This window comes from Neodiprion lecontei, chromosome 1 (genome assembly GCF_021901455.1).
Source record: "Neodiprion lecontei isolate iyNeoLeco1 chromosome 1, iyNeoLeco1.1, whole genome shotgun sequence".
NCBI lineage: Eukaryota > Metazoa > Arthropoda > Insecta > Hymenoptera > Diprionidae > Neodiprion > Neodiprion lecontei.
Genome location: NC_060260.1, coordinates 20,259,411 through 20,284,463, shown reverse-complemented (window position 1 = coordinate 20,284,463; position 25,053 = coordinate 20,259,411). Strand labels below are relative to the sequence as shown.

Sequence of the window (25,053 nt, the reverse complement as noted above, 5' to 3'; positions counted from 1 at the left end):
CGGCAATTGAATAAGACAGTAGTAGAAAAATATATTTTCATCTGTTTTCTATCATTTTTTCACAAATAAGGAAACAGAAGTGACGGGGATCCAATAAATTTTATTTCACGTTCCGTCGCGATCAAGATTGAAATATTATCAAAGTTCTTGATTGAGGACAGAATTCACGTATACCCATCTTGACTCGCATGAGGCTCTTAGAGGAGATATTTCTTTTTAAGAATGTAAAATTCTCACCGTAAAGTGTATCGAAGTTAGTCCTGTTGTGTTCGTGGTGAGATTCAATTCCTTTCATCTTTAGCCTTGTGTTGACGACCCACAGTGGAGTTGTCGTTAAAACGTTAATTATACCTGAGAGCAGGGTCAATTACAACATTAATTGGGAATTAGCATTTACGTCAAATTTATATTCTGTCAAAGAACTATTTCTTTGGAAGTTGTTCGTGACCAGGTAGTTTTGTAGAATGAAAAATTCGTCGAATGAATTCGTCGTACTTCTTTCCATCATGGCGTTTAATTAACATCTAAGCCGAAAAGGTTGTCTCTTATTTCCGGAAGATGGTCGGCGGGGCCCAACCGAATGGTTGATTTTACATGTTATATAAATTAAATTGTTTGACCTTCATTCGACGAATTTTTCATGCTACCAAAGAACTATTTCCACAGCACTGTCCTTACGGGAAAAACCCTCAAGTGTGGTGTAAATTCGCACCCTCAATTTTGTTCTTATTTGAATTTAGCATTATCTACGAGTTGGGGGTACTAATTTATACGCAAGTTGAGGGTTTTTTCCATGTGGATGGGGCCATTCGCCAGGACCTTTTTGATGTTTAGCTTTATATGCAATTTTTAATTTAACGACTACATGCCAGGAGGATTCTTTAAATGTCAACGATTTGAACGACGATTTTCCGGCAGATAGGAAACCGAAGTTACTTCATACATGCAGTAAGTACCCTGGATGTAATTTCGGTTGCTTGTCTGCCAGCGACGCATTGTTCATATCGTTAACTTTCAAGGAATGTTTCTGCTATACATTATTCATTGGTCATTCTTTCTACTTTTATTACACCTGCTTGCCTATAGTTCCCAATTGCATCGTAATTTTAGCGATTGCACTGCTATTGAACGTAACCGAACATCATAGACTTTTTCGTATTCAAATCCGAGTACTAAATAAATCCCACATTGATGATCGAGTCTTGTACACTTCCAAGATGGATTCTGACCGATGCAAGCCGACCAGTGTTGTCTGCTACCATCTATTTGACTTTTAGTCAAGTTTTAGTCGAGAAAGGTCAAGAAGGACTAGCAATTTTTTTTGAAACGTTGTAATAAACCAAAATTGGTAGTTCTTCTTGACTCTACCCGACGAAAACGCCACTAACAGTCCTTTTGGGTCGGCAATCGTCAATTATTTATTTAACCTGCACATCCCGTGTCATTGATAACCTGGAATCGGTCAGAATCAAATTCGGGAGATCTGCACTAAATCATTCTCTAGTTGTCGCTAAAATGTTCCTCTGTAACTGCAATATTGATTCAATCCTATTGTTGTTACAATTTTGTAACCATGCGTTGAACATATATAATTGGAATTAGCATCTTTGTAGAAAGATTGCGAAGACACAGATACAGACAAACCTCAACTGCCGTAAGGCACCAACGGTCAAGGTTAGAGAGTAAGGTACACACGATATTCTACATTATATGCTCAAAAATTTCAACCAGATCTAGATTCTAGACCCCAAGTTCACGTTTTTGGATTTTTAGTGTATGTTTGTACTCATCATTTTTTCTCGTTTCATTCGTTTTAGATAAATTAAGATCTGGAAAAGCCCCAAACTTTTGATTTAAATGTTGTAACTATAGTCAAAGTCATTTCAAGAAATCCCCGCGCATACATTATAGACAGTCGAGGCTACTTCACATGGGAAAGTATTATTGGTAGATCATAAAATTATTCTGTTATCGGAATTCAATGTGATGAAAACTATTATTATTATGATTATACGTATTTTGAAACATTAACGTTGCCGTCGTATAAAATTTTTGAGTCAAGGAGCATAAGAAATAAATTCGGCCGGCTCAAGTCTTGAAACATTTATTAACGATGTGGCAGTTATTTCGGAAGATTGGATCAGTCGTCAGCATTTTTAAAACTGTAATTTGGAACCATCATTAGAAATTGGCATCACAATTAATGATTTTCAAAGAGTGGTTAAAAATACTACTTTACCAGCGATTGAGGCCATAAGCAGGTCATTTCCAGCATTCTGACCCCTAGAGCTTCGCAAGATCTTGAGGCCGTGGAAAGTGTAAAAGTAGACAAAGTTACTGGCGCAGAGACTCTGAAGTACCGGTATCATTCCTCTGTACAATGTCGAGCTGTAAAGAACGTCCAGAATTTTTATAATCCACAATTTAGTACGAGTCTCAACCTGCGGAACAAACATCGTGGTGAAAAGAACTGCGAAGACTTTGGTGAGATTCCAAAAGTCTATCTGTTGACATTTCGCCTTCGTGACATACATACTATACGTATGCGCGTATGTACATTCTATAAGGTACACTGTAAGCATAACATTAGCGACTGAAACACGCTGCCTATGGAAAATAAGTCGCATAATACAAGATTTATTTATCAAAACTATTCGTTGCGATTTAGCACCTAACGTTGCTCAATCTTTACTCTTTACTCGTTACTCTTTGTCAATATTCGAAACTCACACACTGAGTTTACCCATCTGGTGATTTATTGTGCGGAAGAGTGTTGTACCTTGGATGTTTTCAAATCGTTACACTTTTTTTTGCGGTGAACAGACCCTCACGAAAAACGTGTCAAGTATTCATATGTTTTCACAAATATTACTCACTTGAGGTTATACTTTTCTATTTTGAAAAATGATAAACAGTCTATGGTTCCTGTATCTTGGACCGTCCGCATTTTTTAGTATAACGCAGATTTCGATAGGCGGAATTTTTTTTCGTATTTTAAAAATTATTTCAAACTAATAATTGATAGACGTAGATAAAAAATTTATTTTGTAAAATTTCATAGTGGCACTATCATAATTATGACTATAACAATACAGGAGACTTTGTCGCATGTGAATGGTATACTTGACGAAAAAATAAATAAACTTTATTATCTCTTATAACATTATAAACAATCGTAAAATCTTGAACATGTTATAGAATAATTACTATGTCGGCAGTCGACAAACTTTGAGCCTACAGCAGAACACTGTGCTTATATCAGAATACTCATTTCCGAACTACAAATTCAAAAAATGTGATTTCAAAAGTCATTCAAAATCACAATTAACATCAACTAACAGATCAATGAAGATTCACATTTACAACCTGTCGAATTCTTGATAGATGACACTTTTTCAATGGCTATACCACGGTTTAAGTAATCAGATGTACTACAGCGTAGCTTTTTGGATGAACCAACAGAAATATTCCGTCAGTTGATGTCACAACAAGTGGTCGATTTTAAACCGTTCAAATATCTCGAAATCGGTTAGACGTTATAAGAATACACATGGAACGCACATGACGTCGACTGATACATGCGTGATTATTTATTCTAATCGTATCTAAGATTTGATAATAATTATAGCCTTATACTTGAATTGGAACATTTTATTATTCTTGCGAAATTTTAACTACCCACAATAACTTGACGGTCTTCGGTGATTCGAAAATACGGAATATTTATATATAGATCAAAATGTTCCACCACGATTCGTAACGTGTAGTTCTGGTTATGTTATGTTGTGTAGGCACTGAACTTCAATGTACCTGGAACGTGCGTTTGCCATTCTAAGGTGTAGACAGGCAGCGAGCCGAGGGAAATAGCGTCATGATGCAGTTTTGTCTCTGTCTTATGGCGTCGCGCATGCGTTCGTCGCTGTATCGTAAAGCATCTGCAAAAAATTAAGCCATCACCACGGTCAAAATATCTACGGTTCAGAAATACAGTGAATTTTTGTTTACTGGAATTACTTCATGACGCCATCTCTCTCGGCTCGCGTCGAAGCATCGGAGCACGTCCAGTTATATTATAGTTCAGTGTGTGTACTCACCGTGTATGCATGCAAGCGTAGGTCACGCGGCGGCGCCGTAGGCTTACTGTGCTTGGCCGGGACGTTAACTAGCGAAATGCACAAAAATGTACAAAATTGTACGAAAATTGGTCCTCTATCAAGCACATCTGGCTCCTTACACTGTGGGTTATACTATGCCCGGAGGTCGGCCTAGGTACGTAATGCGATAATACGAAGAAAAAACTACACATGGCGCAATATCTGTCGATACGCTTCCTCTCTATTATGGTAGCGTGTTCAGTGCAGTTGACCACGGTCAAACACTGTCTTCTATACATACGTAATCTTTCTTGTTGTAATAGATAAAGTACAAAAATATTCCAAGAATTGTTTTGCAATATGTGCTCAATAGATACCTGCTTTCACATTTGCTACCAAAAAACTAATCTGAAAACATCCTGGGTTTGTATTATTACCATTGTATTTTGTAACAAACATAACGAATATTTTTTAGTATCTTGAATGATATTGTAAGGACTTGTAATCGCTTTGAGATTAGGATATGTACAACTATCTATTATTTCAAAAATAACGTAGGTTTAAGGGAACTTACAATCCTTCCTTTCTAATCAGCTCCCGAATAATGGTCACCGTGTTCTTAGCTTCACGGCCTTCTTCAACTGTAAACAAAAAAGAGATAAAGTACGCATTTTTCGGTAAGTCTCAACTGGATAAATTTTGTGATTTTCATCACAGAGTATGATAACATTCCGTAGGTTCGATTTTCAGATTTTTAGTATGCATGGCTAAAAATTTCTCTTAAGAATCGGAATTATATTTCTTGCTGTCAAAGACATGGTAAGTTTTATTAATCAAGCATTAGTACTACTGTCCAAGTACACTTGTCTTTAGTAAACATATAGAAGATGCCACTGATAGTGCGCGCACTTGGTGTCAGGTAACTTACGCTTAATGACACAGTGCGTGAAATTGAGTAGTCTGAAAGTGCGCACGCACCAAAGAAAGCTTTAGTGTGTGAAATATCGCATTTCAATTATATATGCGTATGCACCAACGTTGAAATACAGTACTGTCCAGAAATGAGACACTTGGCACTTTTTACAGGCTTCGAAAATCCAATTTTCCTACCAAGTGTTGAAAAAAGTAGTTTATAAAGTGATATAACAGTAGGTATATAACGAGGGGGTAACCACTCGTGAAATTGTTGGAACAGTCGACTATGAAATACAATGAAATGCTTTTGAAATGGTATGGAATACTGTGAAATGCTGTGAAATGCGTATGAAATATGTGTGAAATGCTGTGAAATGCGTATGAACAGCTTTTGAAATGGTACGAAATTCGTGTGATCCTGATCAAAATATTCTGAAAAAATTACTAATATTATCTTTCGATTGTAGAACACGGCCCCGTTTCAACTTTGGCGTAGCGCGGCTTCATTGATTATTAATTAATTCATTTTATTATTTAATCTAATTAATAGTGTAATTAATAATTTAAGTAATTATAATATCAACCGTCGGCGGCCAGAGGGAAAAGTCAAACGCATGATCGAAAAATTCTGAAAAAAATCACCAACGTTGACTTTCGATTGTAGAACACCATTCAGGTTGAATTTTGGCGTAGCATGGCCGATTGTTTATTTATTAAATAAGTAAAATTAATAATTAAAGAAAAATTAATAATTTGATTAAATAAATAAAAAAATAATTAAATAAATAATCGGACCGTGCTACGCCAAAATTTAACCTGCATAGTGTTCTACAACCGAAAGACAATATTTTTCTAATGAACAATATATTTCGTGAACTAAATTGTGTTTTTTTTTCTTTGAGTTTTCCTTCTTCAAATTGAGATCATATCACCAATATCAATTGTGGATGACGAAAAATCGCGTGAAACTGTATGCGGTGACATGAAATGCATGTGAAATTCTATGAAATGCCTTTGAAATTCCATGAAATACCATGAAATTCTATGAAATACCATGAAATACTTGTGAAATGTGAAATGCTTGGGACACCATATTTTCGAGTAGTTACCCCCTCGGTGTATTATGTTTCAATCGCGAAACTGAGCTGATATTTGAACGACTGTGATCAGATATCGCCCATTCGCACGTGCAACACATAATATTTTTCTGTAATAACTTTACGAAAACTTCGATTTGACAAGCACCTTCGCCAATTAACTGTTTTGTTGTGTTTCTTGTAATTTCGGCACTATCAAAGATTAGCAGTTTCCTAATATTGAATGAGCTAATTGCTAACTAGCAAACAAAAATGATTCAATTGTGAAGTTTTTAATTTTTGCCTGATCACTTTTACTGATTTTTTTCTGCACGACAAAGTTTTGTACAAAATATTATTAAAACTCGAATTTGTCGTTATGTGGGAATAATTTCACGAAGTATGCGGGAATACAAATTTTGCACTTCACGGGCCTTTCATGTCATTTGACTCATATGTACGTACACTTGGGGACAATGAATCTGAGACGGCTAATTTTTTACACTAGACAGTTACATTGGCAACACCAAGGGACTGGTCACTTAAGGAATCATTGAACCATCTCATCCGAAATCAGACAGGGAATCGCTAGAAGTTGCTAGAAATCGCTTGAATCGCATGATTCCTGATTTCCTCGCGATTTCTCAAAATGTATAGGAAATCATGGGAAATCACCAAAAAAATCATGTGATTTCGGGAATCACTGGGAATCACTCATCCACTTTCCAACTAAGCAAGCATTTGTATGCATTTATCCAACGTCTATGTATGTATACATTTTGACTATGTAAAACTGAAAACCCGTTCAAACGTGGCTCGGGCAGAGATCAGAGACTTTGTTCGTAAAACACCAGTTGACGTTTGCTCGTGACAGCGAGCGTCTCGGCGAGCGCAACAGAGTTACGCGTGTGTTTCTTTATAACTCGTAAATCGTAACCTATCTCTTTTATATTATACGCATTTTGACGTATATTTGTATTATAAGAACAGTTTTGAGTCAATATTATTGGTAAGTATTTAAATATTTTTATTTTGTTATAAAATTAAATATTGCATAATAAATAAATTCAAGGGATATTAGGTTTATAAGTTTAAAATATTTAACAATAAAATTCTTGTGAGAAATTCCAATTATTCAGTTTACGTTTTGTCTCGGTGAATTTTTTTCTTTTTAGATTAATTATGGAAATTGAATAATAATTCGAAAAAATTTCTCCTCGTGGATAATTTTTCTACCGGTTAAGCTGTTTATAGTACTCGTAGCAATTTTTTTTATAAATCACAATTGAGTACGGAAATCATATTTTGTTTGTCAAAAGTACTTTTTTCAATTGGTTCTCAGAGAATTGAAGCCCTAAGTGTAATAAAAAAATGGAAGACGAGGAAAAGCGAGAAGAAAAGAGGAAACGCGATAGCGCTTCATTTCAAGACAACACAGAGCAACTTATTATACAAGAAATTATTAGAAGCTGAATAGTTGTCAGTGATTCCTCCTTACGTTGAAAATATTCTACGCTTGAATAATTTTCTCATCCCAATGGCATTTTCTCACATTTCTGAGGATAGAATCAGGGATACGGAAAATTCTGCTCGAGATGATATGCAATTGTTCTTGAAACAAGTGGACCAACGAGAAAATTTGTATCACAGCTACCACACTTGTCCATCAAAGTATCGATTCGTCATGGGAGACAAGCATTTACTTCTGGAACTCGCCAAAATTGTAGAATAGGAACCCATGGAATTTTGGAAAATACCGGAAAGTCCTATTGCTCCGCAACAAAAACGTCCTATTTCAAAATTATTTGCTTCGTCAACGACATCCAGCTTGAATTCTCGAGCGAATTCTTCAGAGCAGAAAGAAAAAGGTGATACTGAGAAAGAGCGGAAAACTTTATTGAAAGTGGTGAAAAAAATTTTGGAGAATGGCGATAGAGAAAATATCGAGAACAATACTGAGGAAATTTCTGTACAAGATCTTGATATTCGAGTTTCAGTGAGTGAGAATTATGGAGAAGATGGCATTCCAAAGTCGTACACTTACCAGGCAAAGATCAAATATCCTGAGTGTTCATTTGTAGGAAATTCACAAAATGTGGACACATTGGAGGACAGGGATCAAATCGGGTTCTATCATATTTTCGGAGACATGTGAAAACTCATAGAAACGTTGCAACTGAGAGATCCAGAAAACGAAAAAACATTTCTATCGTAGAGATCCTTCGAGCATCCAAATGCAATACATCAAAACAATCAAACACTGTCGACGTTGTATCAAATCCAACTGAGAAAAGACCGCAAAACCACAAAATGTCTGAGTTCATCCTAATCTCACATTCACCAGAAAAAGGCGAGGAAAAAGGTCAAGAAGGAATGGACGCCATCGAAACATCCGAGGAAACGTCGGAAATACTATCATTTACAATTAGTAATGCATCTGGGAATAAATCAGGTAAATTCTTTTATTTATTCAACGGTTTTTCGTTTTTATTATATAACTATTCAATTATTTTTTAAATTTAGGAGATGAAATGTATGAATCGACCATCATCGCAGGTACAGCTTAGGGGACGAATTTGACGTCGTTAGATTCTCCGTCAACTTCAGCAGAATTTATTTCCAGTTCTTTCAATATTCTCTATAATCAGAAGAAATTGTGGAAGTCTTAAGACGAGATAGTCATCGGACGGACTGTCTCGACAAAAACATCTCAATAAAAGTTCGTAAAGGAAAGTACTCAAGGATTTATCGTAATATTAAAAAATTGCATTCATCAGTAGACTCGACTCAAACTCGAATAACTGCTTTTTATCCAGTTTTGACTCAAGTTCAATTACTAATCGAAAAAAACAAAAATTTAAGTGATACGTTTTTGACCGGATATTGTCAAATCACAAAAGGTGTTGAAAACGAGCAAATAAATACTGATTTTCTTACGAAATTATTTGAGAGTGCTGAAAAACAATGCAAGACAAAAGTGCAAGGTAGAAGATATGATGGAATATTGAAGCTTTTCTGTACTTACGTATTCACTATAGGTGGTAGAATGTTATATGAAACACTTGACGCTAATTTACCGATACCATCTCTGTGAACAATCACTAGAGTAATGTCTAAAAATAGATGTAATATTATAGAAGGTGCGGTGCGAGCGAAAGAGTTGAAGGAATTTCTAATTTCAAGAAATTTAACATTGACCGTTTAGTTGAGCGAAGATGTGACTCGCATCACAGGACGTATATAATATGGCAGTATTTCCAATCAGTTTGTCGGTTTCGTATTACCGTTAAATAAACGAGGGCTACCGATTTCAGGTGTTTACGAAGCCACCTCTGCTCGGAAGATACAAGAAAGCTTTGAGATTGGTACTATATCTAGTTTAGCATATGTAATAATTGCTCAATCTCTAACACATAGTGCCCCAACTTTTTTTCTTTGTTTATTCGGCATAAACAATAAGTTCTTTTACGATGATGTCCCGAAACGATGGGCATATATTGTTGAATGTTTGCAAAAAGAGGGGATCACAGTACTTGGCTTACCTTATGATGGTGATCCAAGGTTGTTGAAGGGAATGCGTATAAAAACTCAGTTACTCAGCTGGAATGAGCAAGAATCGAGAAAATGAGGGGCGCTTGTTACCGAAGTAATACAGATGATATCAGGAAGATAGAAAACGTCAAAAAGAATGCATTTTTAAAAGTTATATCTGTAGGCATGAACGTGAATTCCGAGGCTGGTGATGAAATATCTCCTAAATTATTAGAAGTCGTCTCTGATGATTTTGAGGATATCGATACTGACGATGAAGTGATAGATAACGATATAAAAACAGATCAAGAGAATGATCAACAAGAACTATGTGAGGATTTAAGCACTCTCTCAAATATACAAGGTGGTCTGGATTTAAAAACTTACGAAAAATCTCGAGAAAAATCCAACTTCATTCGAGGAGTCCTTTCGTTGTAGTCATAGATCAGAGGAAGAATGAGTTAGCAGTAAGAAAATCGTCCCTTTGTTGGTTATTTAATACAAATTCATTTAGTTTAAGCAGTGATCGGTTACAGAGAGTTCGAGATTCTGAGTCAACAAAAAATTGTATAAAGAAACGAACGAATAGTAATGTTAATGATGAAAGTATTGTTTTCATCAAAGTCTGTGATGAAATTCATATCGGTGACTGGTGTCTATTTAAGAAGTAGAATAGTTTTAAGTGTTTTGTTGAACTCATTTTAAGTTTTACTTATTCAGAAGGAAAGACATTGAAGTGTCACGAGTATTCTAGTTCCTATGTTATATTTCACAAGATTTTTTTGAATTTTTTCAGCTTTTAGAAAGCGGGGGTTGTTGGCAGTTTCTAGTGTTTAAATCATACTTCAGATATGCTGGTTCGAAAAATTCTGAAAAAATGCTATTGCGTATTTCGTCATGTACTTTCACAAAAAATCTTGATTGATACTCTAATTGACCATGCCGATGAATTGTCCAGAATTTACTATTTTCATGTTTTCGAATTTCACTCTTGCCTCTTGCATTAACTTTCCGCGTACCTATAATCCGAATCTGTTCCGACGCGAGTCAGGTAGATTTTGTTTGCTGTAGTTGTGTTTCCGAGTTTAACTTTGCATTATTTGTCAACCTTGACATAATTATAGTAGGAATTATTTCGCGTCACGTGTTAAACTGTAGATACGTAAGTTTAGTTGTCAGAAACTAGGTCCTCTTTCTGAGTAATCTCGGGAAACGAAGTGACGCAAGGTATAAACTGGTATTGTGCTATCATGCCGGCTTACCCACACCGGTCGTCCAGCGTGCGTTGTTTGCTAGGTCGCCCACGTATTCTATGAGGCTATTATCTGTTTGATTTATCGATTATTTTGTGGTAAGCTCATGTCGCACACCTTACCTAGATTTTAATCAGCTACTAAGTCTTCTTGTTACCGATTTTAAGAAATAATCAGAGCTCACGTCGCTCTGCGCCTCATACACCGCGTTCGATATTCCTATCGGTTATTTCTCTTCTCTTCCGTGTTTAGATTGGGTTCAGCGTTCAATCGTTATTCTGTATCGCATAGAGTTATCTGGCCTGGTATATAGCTGTCTATCCGTCTCCTTATATGTGATGCCTCGCTAGGTCTTAGATTCTCGTAGCTTTAAGGGTGATGTCGCAAATTGTCAATTATGATTTAACCCCTTCCCCTATTTAGCATACACTCTATGTTTGTTATTGCAAGAAATTCCCTCGGACCCAGGTATGTTGCGTTGTAGGGTCTAATATTATTACAGTATTCCTTTTGTGTTAAGCGTTTCGTTCATGTAGAGTTTACGGCGAACCGTTTGTATCGCTTCTAATACTCTAACCATGGAGACTACAGGTAAGGAGGCCGAACGCAATGCTGGCAAAATGGACTGGGGAAGTGATGAAAAATCCGCGGATTTTACCCGCCTGGCAGCGCTACCAAAACCGATCTCACGTATGTATCCTATTCGTAACCAGGCGCTGGTATCGCTTGCGGATACATCCCGAACTACAAGATCTTTCATCTCTTTCACGATCCACTTTTCGACGATTCCGCCATATGCGTTCGGCCTTCTTACCTCTAGTCTCTATGACTCTAGCGTTGCGTTTGTTTCTGTTTGAAATTAATTGCTGTTGAGAGGTTTTTGTAAGAGCCGAGAAATTTCGAGACCCCGTTCTATTTCCTCCGAAAAAATCGAGTAATATTTATCGCCCCTCCCCATTTGGGATTTATAAAAGTGTGGCTAAACCTTTCCCTCCCGGCCTACCTACGTTCTCCTCTGCCAAATACTGAGCTACCGGGTCACCTTTCCCTTCCTATATTGCTTACTTCCTTTTCCGTTAGTTACCTGGCGCTTAACCTCAATTCTCTTTAGTATTCGAATGTTATCGTTACACAAATAGTGATTGGGGGTTACAAAATACAGATCATATTACATGTTGCGTACGCCATCAGTCGTCATTCTGCCTATATAGTTAGCAAACCTGTAATAACCACACTCAATAGAGAACCCTCGTTCAGTCGTCTCATTAATATAATTGCAACTTTTCTCACAGTTCTGGTTTGTGGAGACATTTCTAAATTTGAAAACTAAAAACTAGTATGCGGACAAACGTCAACGATTTTTTGTCTATTCTATCATACGTTGATAAACAGTTGTGCAATCATTTATCATGCCACAGAAATGAAAACTGATGTACGACTGTACAAAAATCTATGGTTCAATTACTGATAACATTGAAAATTCATCAAATTTTCTTATTCTGGAATGGCAATGATGAAATTTACAAGCTAAATAACGAAACATTTTGAAAAATGAAGAACAAAGAAAAAATACATTATGCAGGAGGATCCATTAAAGTTGACACAGCACAATATCCTAAGAACAACATATTTTAGAAAAAAATGTATGGAATAAAAGTCTCCTAGTTCAAAAGGGGAAACGTACTTTTTATTTGGTGGTGGTTTGCAAGGTCATTTGGAGGTCAGGATTGTTGTTTTTTTTTTTTTTTTATTACTAAGAACGTATACTTTTGTTTACAGATTTGCATTTTGTAGGAAAAAAAAAAAACTTTAATTGCATATTATTTTTTCTTTCTCTACAATTAATTTAAAAAAAAATAATAATGAATCTGAAATTAATCTAAAATTAATAAAATCGGTATAGTATAAAACAGTAAACGATGAAAAAATTATAATTCAATACATGCTCATAAGTATGCCCGATAATTTGAATACACTTTTTAAGACGAATTATAAAAGATGCATGACAGCGTATTAAATGTCCTCTGGAGTAGTTAGTGTCGTAGTATCAACTCTTTTCGGAAGTAGCCTCATAAAAAAATCACGACATGTAAGATCTGGTGACCTAACAGTCTAATGTACCGGTACGCTCTGCCACTCCAGTGATTGTTATTAATCATGATTCAATATCTGTCTATATAACTTTGAATACTGATTGTGAGCCGGAAAAGTATCGTTCTGAAACCACATACTTCGACTTGTTTCAAAATCCAAATCTTTAGTCAGTCCCGGCAATTGTTGATCTGAAAAACGTCAGTATGTTTGTTCTCCATCCAATGTATCATTGATGAAGAAAGCGCCAATTGATTTCTCATCAATAATTCCGCACCATAAGTTTACATACTTACTACCTATTGTAATTATTTTCAAATATCGTGGAAAATTAATGTCGTAGAAAAAAGAATTTGGGATATAAGTTTTTTTTCTTTATTTTTATGTGTTCCGTCCTCCAGACCGCAAATTTTTTTTCCACAGCCTTATAGTCACTTTACATCCTGCGTCCTCTTCTTATCTTCACCGAGTCAGCAGATACATCTCTAAGCTGCAACTAACGAGTCTCCTACCTTCTCTACACTCGTCACTTTCATACTTGCTTTCGCACAAGTCACTCATAAGTATATCTTGTCATGCCAATCCAAGTTCCTTCCCTCAAATCGACTCCTTCACATTGATCACTGTTACAATTCAACTACTATACCTTCAACAACAAATCAACTGTACCATTCAGATCGTCTACCTCCCTTAAAACCTATACTTCCCTTCTGCTACCCTTTCTTGCATTGGAAGTAGTGACACGTAAGTGCATAAACGACGTGTATAAACCCTAAAGTAGCCAAATAACACCTTGGCTGGACGTAGAGTAGGTTTCGGTAGCCGCTCACTAAATCCTACGGCTGTCACCATTTTCCCTGACATATAATTCACTTGAAATTTTGCAGGCACGGGCTTTTGGGATCGCTTATTACGAATCTGAACTTGAAATTTGAAAATTCAAATCGGTGGATCCAATATGGCGAACAAACAAGAAGAAAAATTTTGAAAATAATCTATAAAATTTTTTGGTGTGTATTAAGTTTGTGTAAAAATTAGCATTCGGATGTTCTTGGTAAATTAGGAGAACATGCTTTTTTTAGGGAATAAATACGAATTTCGACTATTTGGTTACATGTGCCATTTTTTCAGTATATAAATAAATAAATTAGATTCTTTTCTTAGGCTTGGAAATATTTCAGGGACCATGTGGAACTAAAAAACTCGGCAGTTGTTACCAAAAAATCAAGTATAATGAATAAAAAGATGCAAAACAAAAGGGTGGATTAAAGGGTTCAGTGAAAATGGTCAATTATAGCAAAACAAGGGGTAATTAGCTAATCAGCAGACGAATACACGAAGATTTTCGATATAGATCCGATGTTTTTGGGATATACGCGAGATTTTTAAATTAGTAGACACTATGACTCTTCCACTTGTTGCGGTGCCGGATTTAGGGAGCAGGGGGCCCTGGGCAGCACAGTTGTGGAGGCCCACAATCCTGTGTAATTTCCATCGTACCTAACCAAATTTTTCTCTATATCTACAAATATTAAACCTACGAAAATGGGACTTTACCAAAATTCATTTTTAAGATCTCAATACCAATATTAGCGAAAATGGTTGAAATTGAAAACAGATTTTTTCACTTATAATTATTACATTACACACATAATATACATATATAGGCATATAATACTTTTATAGAGAATGGTTGCAGGTCTCAGGGACCAAGCACCTTTCATGATTCGCGATAAGCAAAATTGTCTATCAACTGGTGAAAGTCCATTTCCTGCAAAATATCGTTTTCGATACTCATAATAGTCAAATTGTTCAGTCGGTCCTGTGTCATGGTGGTACGAAGTCTATTCTTTATATATTTCAGTTTAGAAAATGAACGCTCTCCACTACAGTTTGCTACCACAAGAACTAGAAACATTCGCAATGCAATTTCAACGTTAGGAAACGTATCTTTGATCCCCTTATCGAGTAACAATCCATATGGGTACTGTTCGTTATTTATATTATCCCCTCTCTCATCTTTGTAGAATTTACTAAACTCAACGAATTGAATAAGTTGGTTGCCGAGGCATTGGTCCAGATCATCTTCGTGAATGTTTACGGTGCGCATCGCCGCATCTTGAATCTCTTCGTGGCTAAGACAGTACAGCTGACTGAAGAATCCAAATCGAGAAGTCACTTGCTCATAGGCAGAGATTCGCTGTGTCAAGGCAGTAAGAAATTTGTCGATGAGCGCTATGAAATTTTCAATCCGAAATTTTTCTGAAATCGTTAGCTCAACTCCCGACGCTTGGCCATAATCCAGTGAATTAAGGCGTACATTAATGCGACGTTGACGAGCTTGAATGTATGTTGCTATTCCAGATAGGCTGACACCGCGCTGCTCGTATTCATTGAAGCGCTCACGTTTGACCTGAACAAAACTCTTTAGCGATTTCATACACGCAACGGCCGTATTCAAATCAAATTTTGGGTCTTGTAGGACTAAACTTGTGCCATTCACCCCATCCAGACGCTCATATCAGAAAATTGAGTATATAGCATTCGCTAATGTACACATCCGCTCGTGTAGACTGTTTGCATTAGAAAGCGATCTAGACGTTTGTTACGGATCGTGAGCAATTTTAGCCAGGGTATCCCGATTTTGAGGAAAGCCTTTCACAAATGCTTTTATGGCATCAGCCCTGCACGACCAGCGTGTTGTCGTTATCCGTTTCGGCACGTGGGTCTGAATGCTAGTTGACTGAAGGGAAGCAACCAATGACTGATATCGGTTGGTTGATGCAGTGAAAAATGCATAAATCTACTCAAGAAAATCAAAAAAGGTGACTGTTGCTAAACAGCATTCAGCAGCTGCTAGCCCGGCCAAGTTCAATGAGTGCCCTGCACAAGGTATCTATGCCGCTAAACGATTCTCTGACATTACTAACGCCTGCAAGCTGTTATATCTTCCACTCATGGCTGATGCATTGTCGTAGGATTGCCCACGACAATCTTTTATGTCAATTCCATGCTCCTTATAAAATCCTACTAAACTGTTGAACATATCCTGTGCTTTATGGCCTTGATTAGGCATGAACTCAACAAACCGTTCAACTGGAGTGGCAGTTTTGATACATGAAATAATTTCATTGAACACTTGGTCTCCCATAAGTTGTATAAGTTCTTCGCAAATTGTTGGTGACAAATAATTTGTGTGGCCACATCCTGGATTACCGTGTTTTTGCATATATTGTCTAAGAAAATCGTCGTACTCGGCTGGAAGCTCCAATAAACCGGAGATAATTTCCATTATAGGCGGATCCAAGTTTCCCATTCTCTCCACGGAACGCTAGTCCACGTTTAGATGAAAATTTAATTACACTACGCCAGTATTTCGGTGCCTGTTCCGCTTGTTGTGTAACCTCGAAGTTTATCCGCCCTGTGTCTTTTGAACGTTGTACAAAAGCTATGACAGCATTGAAGTGATTCTTAGATTGTTCGTGATCTTCCAGCCGACTATCAGTATGCTTCCAATCGCAGAAACCACCGTGGGTGAATTTTGAGTGCGTTGAAGCTACAAGCTTACACACGAAGCAGTAAATCCTTCCATTCGCAGGCGAAAAACATAACCATGATCGCTTGATAGTTTCTCCATTATGAGTCTTTCGCTCAAGCATACCCAGTTGGCATCTACGAACACGATCGCCTTCAATCTTCTGTTCCACAGAGCGTGATTTTAATGAGTCATCATCATAGTGTTGGTGTTGTAAACATGAACAATCACTTTCAGCCCAGGAATTGACCATTTCTGCCGATGTATGTTCAGGCCATAGGTCATCCGCCTCAGTATCGTTCGGTTTTGGCACAATAACTCTCGCACCTGCTTGCAAATCGATCAAGTCACACTCGTAGGCGTCTTCAGCAACGGAGTCTTTATCCGCAGGAATTGTTTGGTCATTTTGTAGCATTCGCTCACAACGATTTTCTCGAACGGTACGAAGCCGGACAGGTATAAATTCCGATATGCTACGTGTTTTTGCAAGCACTTGTTCTGTCTTTTAGTCTTGCTCTTTGGCTAACTTCCATTTTTGTGCGCCACTTTTGAATGCACGAGGGGTCTTATACCGATCTGTGCTGGTGTTGATTGTGAATACTTCTTGCGAAAAAAGTAACGTAACAAAATATACGAAATTGATTTTGGTTATTGGCAATCAAAAATGTATCGAAATTGCAACTTTGTTGACGAGGTCAGCTCCTACTTAGACATCATGACATGCGTGTTGGCACAATTTTTCTTCATCCCAATATAATTTTTTTTGTACATAGGGTAATCTACACTATTACTATCACAAAGTATAATACATCTTCTTAAGCTTGCACGATGCTGGTCTCGCACTTTGCATACTTTATAAACAATCTTGAATAATAGGTGTGGTGTCAACATGACACATGTAATGAACTGGTTCGAATTAGACACTGCTGCGTTACCTTAAAGTCACGCTAGACAGCGCTATGAATATACGTTCTAGGTCTCCATGTTAGCTCCGCCGACCGTACGTAGTGATGGAGTAACAATATGTTTTGGGTCACGGGTGGCCTCGGTGGAGTACATGCTAATGTGCGTCGTGAGAATTCACTAAATCGTAGTCCATTGTGTTCATGTATATTTATGCAATTTATCTGCGTTTCAACCAGATGGAAAAATATATATTTATCAGATGAATACGCAAATCTTGTGTACAATTTGATCGGTAGTACATTATGTTGTGAAAGAATTCCAATCTTATTATTATATTTTTCAATTCCAAAAACGTGAAAACCCGAATTTTGTGGCGGCCGCATTTCTGTGGGGGCCCCTGGGCAGCTGCCCCGCCTACCCGTACCTAAATCTGGGATTGTGTGGGAACTGTTTTTGTACCTTGCTCGAGGTTGTTCGCACGAGCAAAGCAAGTCTGAACTGTCATATAAGATGTTAACATTCATTTTTTCACTAATAAATTACGTATTTTTGTAATAAAAACATTGTGTTCTCATGAATACTTTAATTTTATGCGAAATTTCTCCATTCGCAATAGCCCATTTTCAGGTGGTGAAATAAATAGGTTTTTTGGAACCGAGCCCAATGTGAGTAGGTTTTTTTGAAAGACCACAATATCAAGAATAAATCGCTAGAATATTTTTTCTTAATAGAAATTTGGGTTCAAGATATCGATTTTTCAGTGAAATGGTCGAATTTACCCGTTTTGCGTTGTTTATAAATATCTATTTGTTAATTGGTCAAATATTTTGGACTGAAAATTGTTGAAATATTGAGATGAGACCCAAAACTGGTTCCCCGAATTTTTTGGGAATTATCGGATACTCTCAAGTGGGTTAAAAATAGCCGATGACGATATCGTCATGGATAGCCGGCGGAGGATTAAATATTTGACTGTCAGTGACACACGTATGGGTAGAACAAAGTTGCGCCACTTTTACGTCATGACACATATGTGGACGTTTGAAAAAAACATGTTTTTTCTACATCGATTTAACTGTAATTTGGTAAATCATCGTTTTTGAGGTAGCTAAATTATAGGATAAATGTGTGACATTTTTTTTCCAACACAAAAGTGGTACAAAAATTTCAATATTGTCCGACCCCTTTGAAAACTCGCCAAATCATGCACGTTAAACTTGCGCGAAGTAGCGCGTTTCAGGCCAATTCGGAAGCGGGCAGACTTTCCGTCCGGCTCTAGCTAAAATTCTCCTTTCCGCCCTTGCTATACAATATACTGTTTCGCCTAACGGCTAAGGGGTTAATTCGGAATTTTTTTTTTTATTTTTCAAATTATTTTTTGTTAAAAATTTACTTTTCTTATTTCAAATTTTGTTCTTTATTTCACATTATTTCATTTAATTCAACTTATTTATTTTTATTTCAAATTTATTCATGCATTTCGATATAATTTTTTTATTTAAAATTAATTTTTTTATTTTGATTTACTTTTTGTAATTCAGATAAATTTTTTCGATTCAACTCAATTTTTGTCGGGTATTTTCTATTGATTGAACCCAATTCACGATAATTTGTTTGCTCTCTAATTAATTTAAGTGTAAAAGCTCGCGAATTTGTTATACATTTCACAGCGAGTTCCACAATTGACAGACTACGCAAGTAGTAAATGACTTTCTATAATGTGGTGGAAAGTGTCATTTGATGTGCCGTTATTTCATTTATTTCTGATTATTTCAGTTTTACCCTGGGTCATCTCTCATTATTTCAGTAATTCCCTGGGTTCAACATTTCACGAGCTATTGACACGTTATTTCAACGAGTTATATCCCCCTTGGTTTATAACTACGTCGAAAGACCGAGTTGTATATCATATAAGTCAGACAGGAGGTGTAACATTTTCATAATTTACGAAATAAGAGTACATGTTTATACACTCACGTTGTAGTCTGCTGCGCACCGTGTCGAGCGGGAAAAACGTCGTCATTGCCACAACACTTCCCTATAAATAATATCAGCCAACAAATTCGTTTTTAATTCCAAGTATTCGGGCAACAGCAAAAATATACTCACCGCTGCCCCCGAGAGAGCATGAACCAACGTCTCGTATGTAAACACATTCTCGCTGTTAACGCGTCCCGGCATTTTCAAAATCGATGTTCTCCGAATAAGCAAAAAAACATAACCGTGGGCAGGATTTGATAAACTGTTTACTGACAAGTAACAAGAATTAGTATTCATGAAATATACAACTCACTTCAACTTTAAGAGATCATACAGCATTGAAAGAAAAATAATCATCGATTATTGCACTATTTTATAATTTGCACTGTTCATTATCAACATAATCTTATGCCAAGTTTGGTTCGAAAGTAAAACTGAATGAAGGGTGATAGATGCAGATCTGACACGATACTATTACATTGTATATTGTCAGAATTTTGACCAAAATCATTGCGATACCCTCGGAGTTTTGCCAATAATTATCACCAAATTAGTACCTTGGCTGTCTTGATAGTAAATATAAGTCTGCTGATGCGCGTCCACGAACTGGCAATCAATGACGGTCAGAAACAACATTAAAACCGCTTCTCACTACCCATTACGTAATATCACAGTGGCGTTTGCCATGACCCGGCAGTGGCCTGCGCGTCAAGAGCCTATAGATACGTCGCCTTTACAACACTGTACTGTCGACTTTCACTAGCTGATTGACAAGGTAGAGCATAGATACTTCCCCACACTACGTGTCACATTTCCTTGCTCTCATCTTCTCGTGGTATACCTAACTAATTATAATCGACGAACCTCACTATTCAATATATACTCTGCTAGTGCAGCGCGATATCAGGCGTATTGTTTTATTGTAGAGTTATCACATTGCGCATGCGTCTAGCACCCGCTTTCTATGTAGGCATACTTGCTTGCGGCAGCAATACGTGTGATTCAGGCATGTACACAACGCGCGGGCGAATTTAGGCACGTGTATGACGTGTACATGAATATGCTTGTGTGTCCCACCGTAGGTGTAAGATGACAAAAAAGATGCCTAAGTTATTCGGAAATTCTGTTCTTCTATTTATTGGAAATGGGAAAATATATAATATAAAAACACACCGAATTTGCTTTAAGTTTGAACTTTTATTTAAATGCTACAGAAGAGTCCGTCTTTACTATTCTAATGTCGCCAAGAGACTAAAAGCTGTTAGGTCCCACTGGCGCCTTGGAGGATCTAAAGGCCTCGGGTTTCGACGCTGGGTGGCAAAAGCAGCGAGTAACTTGAGAAAGAGCAGAGAACCGTATATCATGTCGAGAGCTCTCTGTTTATATTTATATTGCCTGCCCGGCACTCTTCACGTCAGTTCGCTTTTGTACCTATGGTCTTATAGTTATTTTCGTGGTAATTAAGACTTCATACTTTACCAATTCTCTGTTTGAAAGGTTTACTTTCGTTATATACACTCACAATTGATAAGTATTTATTTAATGTATAAGAAAATTATATTTATATTCAACAAGATCGTGAAAAAGCGACGCACTGCTCATTGTGCGAGTTAAATCGTCGATCTCATTTTTCCCACCAAGTTGCCAGACTTTACCTCGGAACCTTTCAGCTGAAAGTAAAGATGGCTTTTACATACAATGTGTTTACGTAGTCTTAAATTTAGAGGTAATTATATTCGATATATTTACTTACAAAATAAACAATTAGGCTATTTAATAGAAATGTTTCATTACTATGTCGTGAAGTAGCAACGTTGTATTTCATTTAATATGGGTGGCACAATGCCCGAGTCGAAAATTTAGAGCTTCGTGTACGCCTGCAAGTCCTACGTTTAGTAGGACGTAGTAGGACCTGGGGAGGACTAACTTTGTATTGAAAACAGAACCTACTCTAAACCTAAGCGTTGTCGATATTTCCGTTTCTCCCACGTTTAAATTCGAAGTAGGACATCTTTAAAATCTCTACATGTCCTCTACAGCTTTAGGACCTCTATGGGTCCTCTATATCCTCTATACCCTGAAGGATTCTGCAGGTCCTTAACCATAGAATGTGCAATTTCAGTCATCGAACATTAAGATCAATACTTCCAAAAATTCGATGCAAGAAATACTCATCACTTTGGTGATAATTAATGTTTTACTAAATTAATACTTTTGATTGATAAACTAACCGTAAAGCTACAAATAATTATTTGAGCTGAATCGTGGAATCTGGAAGAATTTTTTAATTCAATAGGTCGCAATATTCACTATAATGGTAGTACAATTAACAGAGCTGGCGGCGTACTAGTTTATATTAAGGAAGAAATTTCGAATGAAGCGGGGATAATTAAACATGGAAATTTAAAAATTAACAGCTCCAGAATTAAATTAGAAAATTATAATAAACTGGAAATATCATCCTTATATAGATGTTACGATTTCCCTAAGGCTAAATTTTAGCATAGTTTGAATAAATTTTAAGACTTTCTTCGTAAGATGAACGTCAAAAATCACTTAGTAATTGACGACTTTAATATAGATAGCTTACTATCAAATAATATTAACGAAGAAACATCCACCAATAACATTTTTATGGGCAGATTCATTACTTTTTGACAAAAGCATGCGCACTTGGGTCCGCGATTTTGATACTGATTTTTTCTTCGAAAGTAGGGTAGAAAAGGAGTCGCTCCTAAAAATTTCAGCTCGATACGATGAAATTTGGCAGCTGAAGAAATTTTTGAAATTTAAAAAATGTCGATTTTTTGTAATTTTTAAAAATGTGTATCTTACAATTAGGATCTAATTAACTTAAAGACTCGTTCGAAACGGCATTCTTCAGTGTTGACCTTATATTTTCAAGGATGGAATAGATTTCTAGTTCAAACTCAAATCCGGCTTGGCGGGGACCTACCAATTGAGTCTCTGTTTCAGCGAAATTTTACCTGTTTTTGAAAGGCTCTAAAATCTACAGCTTTCAATGTAGAGGGTTGACTAACTGGTGATATTTTTCATTGAGGTTTGTTCTGTCGATATATGCCTTATATTTCATTAATTGGTTCTATTTCTTTAATATATAGCCACAGAAAGCCAATCGATTTTTGAAAAATCGCTACTTTCAGGTAGCTGTAACTTTTTTCTTAAAACTCCGATTTGCTTCAAATTTTCAGGAAAGTCGGTCTATTATGTCTCCAACAAGCCCTGAAACTTTCAACTTTGGAATCGAACCAGGATAAGACCTATGAATTTTCAAAGTACCCGAAAATTGCATTGAAACCGATAAGCATTTTACTCACGTATTCACGTGAAAAACAAGTAACAACTCCATTCAAATTGTACGAGTATGTTTCAAGTGAAATAAAAAACATAAGGTAGATGGATAAAGTTAAAATTTTCAAAGAATCCTTGTTAATAATATTATAAAATAAAAATAATATATCATTTTTTTGGAGCCATATGGGTAGCCCATGCCGATGTTCAGAAACATCAATAGAAATTGAAAAAACGATTCGAAGCAGTAAAAACAATTAAGGACATTCGGATTCACCATTCTTTTACACCTATCAATAATAATGCTCTAGAAGTCAGAGTTACTTCTTTCGAAAAAGATTGTAAAGTATTCAACTGAACTTATAAACAAATATTTTTTAAATATTCTAAAAAGTCGCTAACATCATACTTCATTACAACGTTATAACGTGAAATAAAAATAATTTAAAATTAAGTTGTTATATTACTTAGAATTTTGCTCTAAAATTATTATTATATATGTTTGAAACGGCGTCCCACTTGATGAACGCGAATAAAATGCTTATCGGTTTCAATGCGATTTTCGGGTACTTTAAAAATTCATAGCTCTTATCCTGGCTCGATTCCAAAGTTGAAATTTTCAGGGCTTGTTAGGGACATAATAGACCCACTTTCCTGAAAATTTGAAGCAAATCGGAGTTTAAAGAAAAAAGTTACAGTTATCTGAAAATAGCGATTTTTCAAAAATCGATTGGCTTTCTGTGGCTTGTGACGTGGTATTTCGTACCCCGTCACATGGTTCAATTATCGCACTTCCCTACGTACGGAATATCGCTAAAAATAACGAAAGCACGTCTGAGGCCAATACTCCAAAACTAACGACTAGTTATCTTTAAGTGAAATTCTCTTTATTAAGCTAATTCTATTCTGTTTTCTAATTTTGTGACGCTCTACGAGAACCATCTACAAGACTTCCGCTTCAAGATACCATGACACTGCCTGACAGGGGTCACGTACCAGCTCAACACCGACCACCACCGACTACAGACGAACGAATACCGCTGAAACTACTCCCGATGGATGCCTATCTAAGTTGTGAACAGGGTCGTGCGTGATGCACAAACAGTACCTCCAACTATTTAAGACTTATTGGCCAGGAGCCGAACCACGAATCAATGTTTCTACCGCTCGGACGCATCGCCAGACGGCGTACAGGGCTGTGCGTCAAAAACACAACAAAGCCTCCCGTCGACGATACTTATCAGCCTGGAGCTGAACCGACCACGACATCTACTAAGTCGTTGTCTATCAAATAGAGGACGGTTTTCTCTTATTGAACCGTTCTATCGAAGGGCTGTGGCGTGGAATAGGCTAGACTATGCTGACTACGTGGATCTGGTGGATATAGTGTGGGGATCCGGGTCGAGGGCCATCACCACCAGATCGTTCCGGCATGAGGGCTCCGATGAGAGAGGGCCGGGATACAGCGCCAACGAAATAGCTACAACGGGGAATACCAGTAAAGCAAGGAGTGAAGTACAATCGGTCGCAAGTCCAAGAGATCGGTGACGCAATATTATCGCACACCTCAATATCGCAACACATGAGCGGTACGACCTTCCCTCTCACCAACGATACAGCACAGCTGAGGGAAAACGTCTCCGACCACCTTCCGACGTCCCGATACCTCAATACCTGTCAGCGAGAAAGAAGAAAAACTAGCGGCGAGGGATTATCGCCGCCTACCTGTAGACCAGACCTACGCAACCTGCTGGCCCAATTAGAATAACGCAAATTTCAGGAAGAATCACGTGACAGCAGCACGACGAAAATCAGGATCACCGCTCGTTTCCACACTCTACGTTCAGTCTTCTCTAAAAACAGACGTGTTCTTGTTATCTTTAACAAAGTTTATCGTACCGTTATCGCATCTTCCGTACCTGTCATATCTCTTTTTCACGTAAGTGAGGTTCCTTTTCTATTTTGTGAAGCAACGAAATTACTTGCAATATATCGTATCTTAATCTCTCTCTCTCTCTCTCTCTTGCAGTTGGACTGCGTGAGCCACGTGGGCTCGTACCTTATTCTCTACTATTTCTTATCTTATCACTGCTATTTCTTATTGCAAGTAATTTCGCGACTGGTTGACTCTTACTTACGCATTGTTAGTGACTATTGCTTTATTTTATTATCTCTCCCTTCTAGAATACCTAAATATCTAATATCGCTGTATAGCAGCGTGTTCTGTTAAGTTATCAATTCTTACCTCAGCTATTGAGCATTACTAATTCGTTATACTTTTTCTGATTAATTCGTAACTGTTTCTTCACCTATTATCTTTGATTAATTTATCTTAGTGATTGTACCACGTGAGCGATCTT

At 36.9% G+C, this 25,053-nt stretch overlaps 1 protein-coding gene across 6 annotated transcripts in view; it reads right to left on the bottom strand.

The window, feature by feature from the left end:
* LOC107226713 (peroxisomal membrane protein PMP34) overlaps positions 1-20,325 on the bottom strand; it is a 31,186-nt gene extending 10,861 nt beyond the window's left edge. Inside the window, exons 1-5 of one of the 6 annotated variants that reach the window (XM_046736794.1) lie at positions 19,511-20,325; positions 19,379-19,439; positions 4,669-4,735; positions 2,240-2,388; positions 238-351 (exon numbers count right to left, since the gene is read on the bottom strand). In XM_046736794.1, the coding sequence (XP_046592750.1) occupies positions 238-351; positions 2,240-2,388; positions 4,669-4,735; positions 19,379-19,439; positions 19,511-19,678 (559 nt within the window). In that variant the 5' untranslated portion in view covers positions 19,679-20,325. The remainder of the gene's footprint in view (positions 1-237; positions 352-2,239; positions 2,389-4,668; positions 4,736-19,378; positions 19,440-19,510) is intronic. The other 5 variants (XM_046736799.1, XM_046736815.1, XM_046736788.1 and 2 more) reach the window with 5 other exon arrangements.
* Between the last annotated feature and the right edge of the window lie 4,728 nt (positions 20,326-25,053).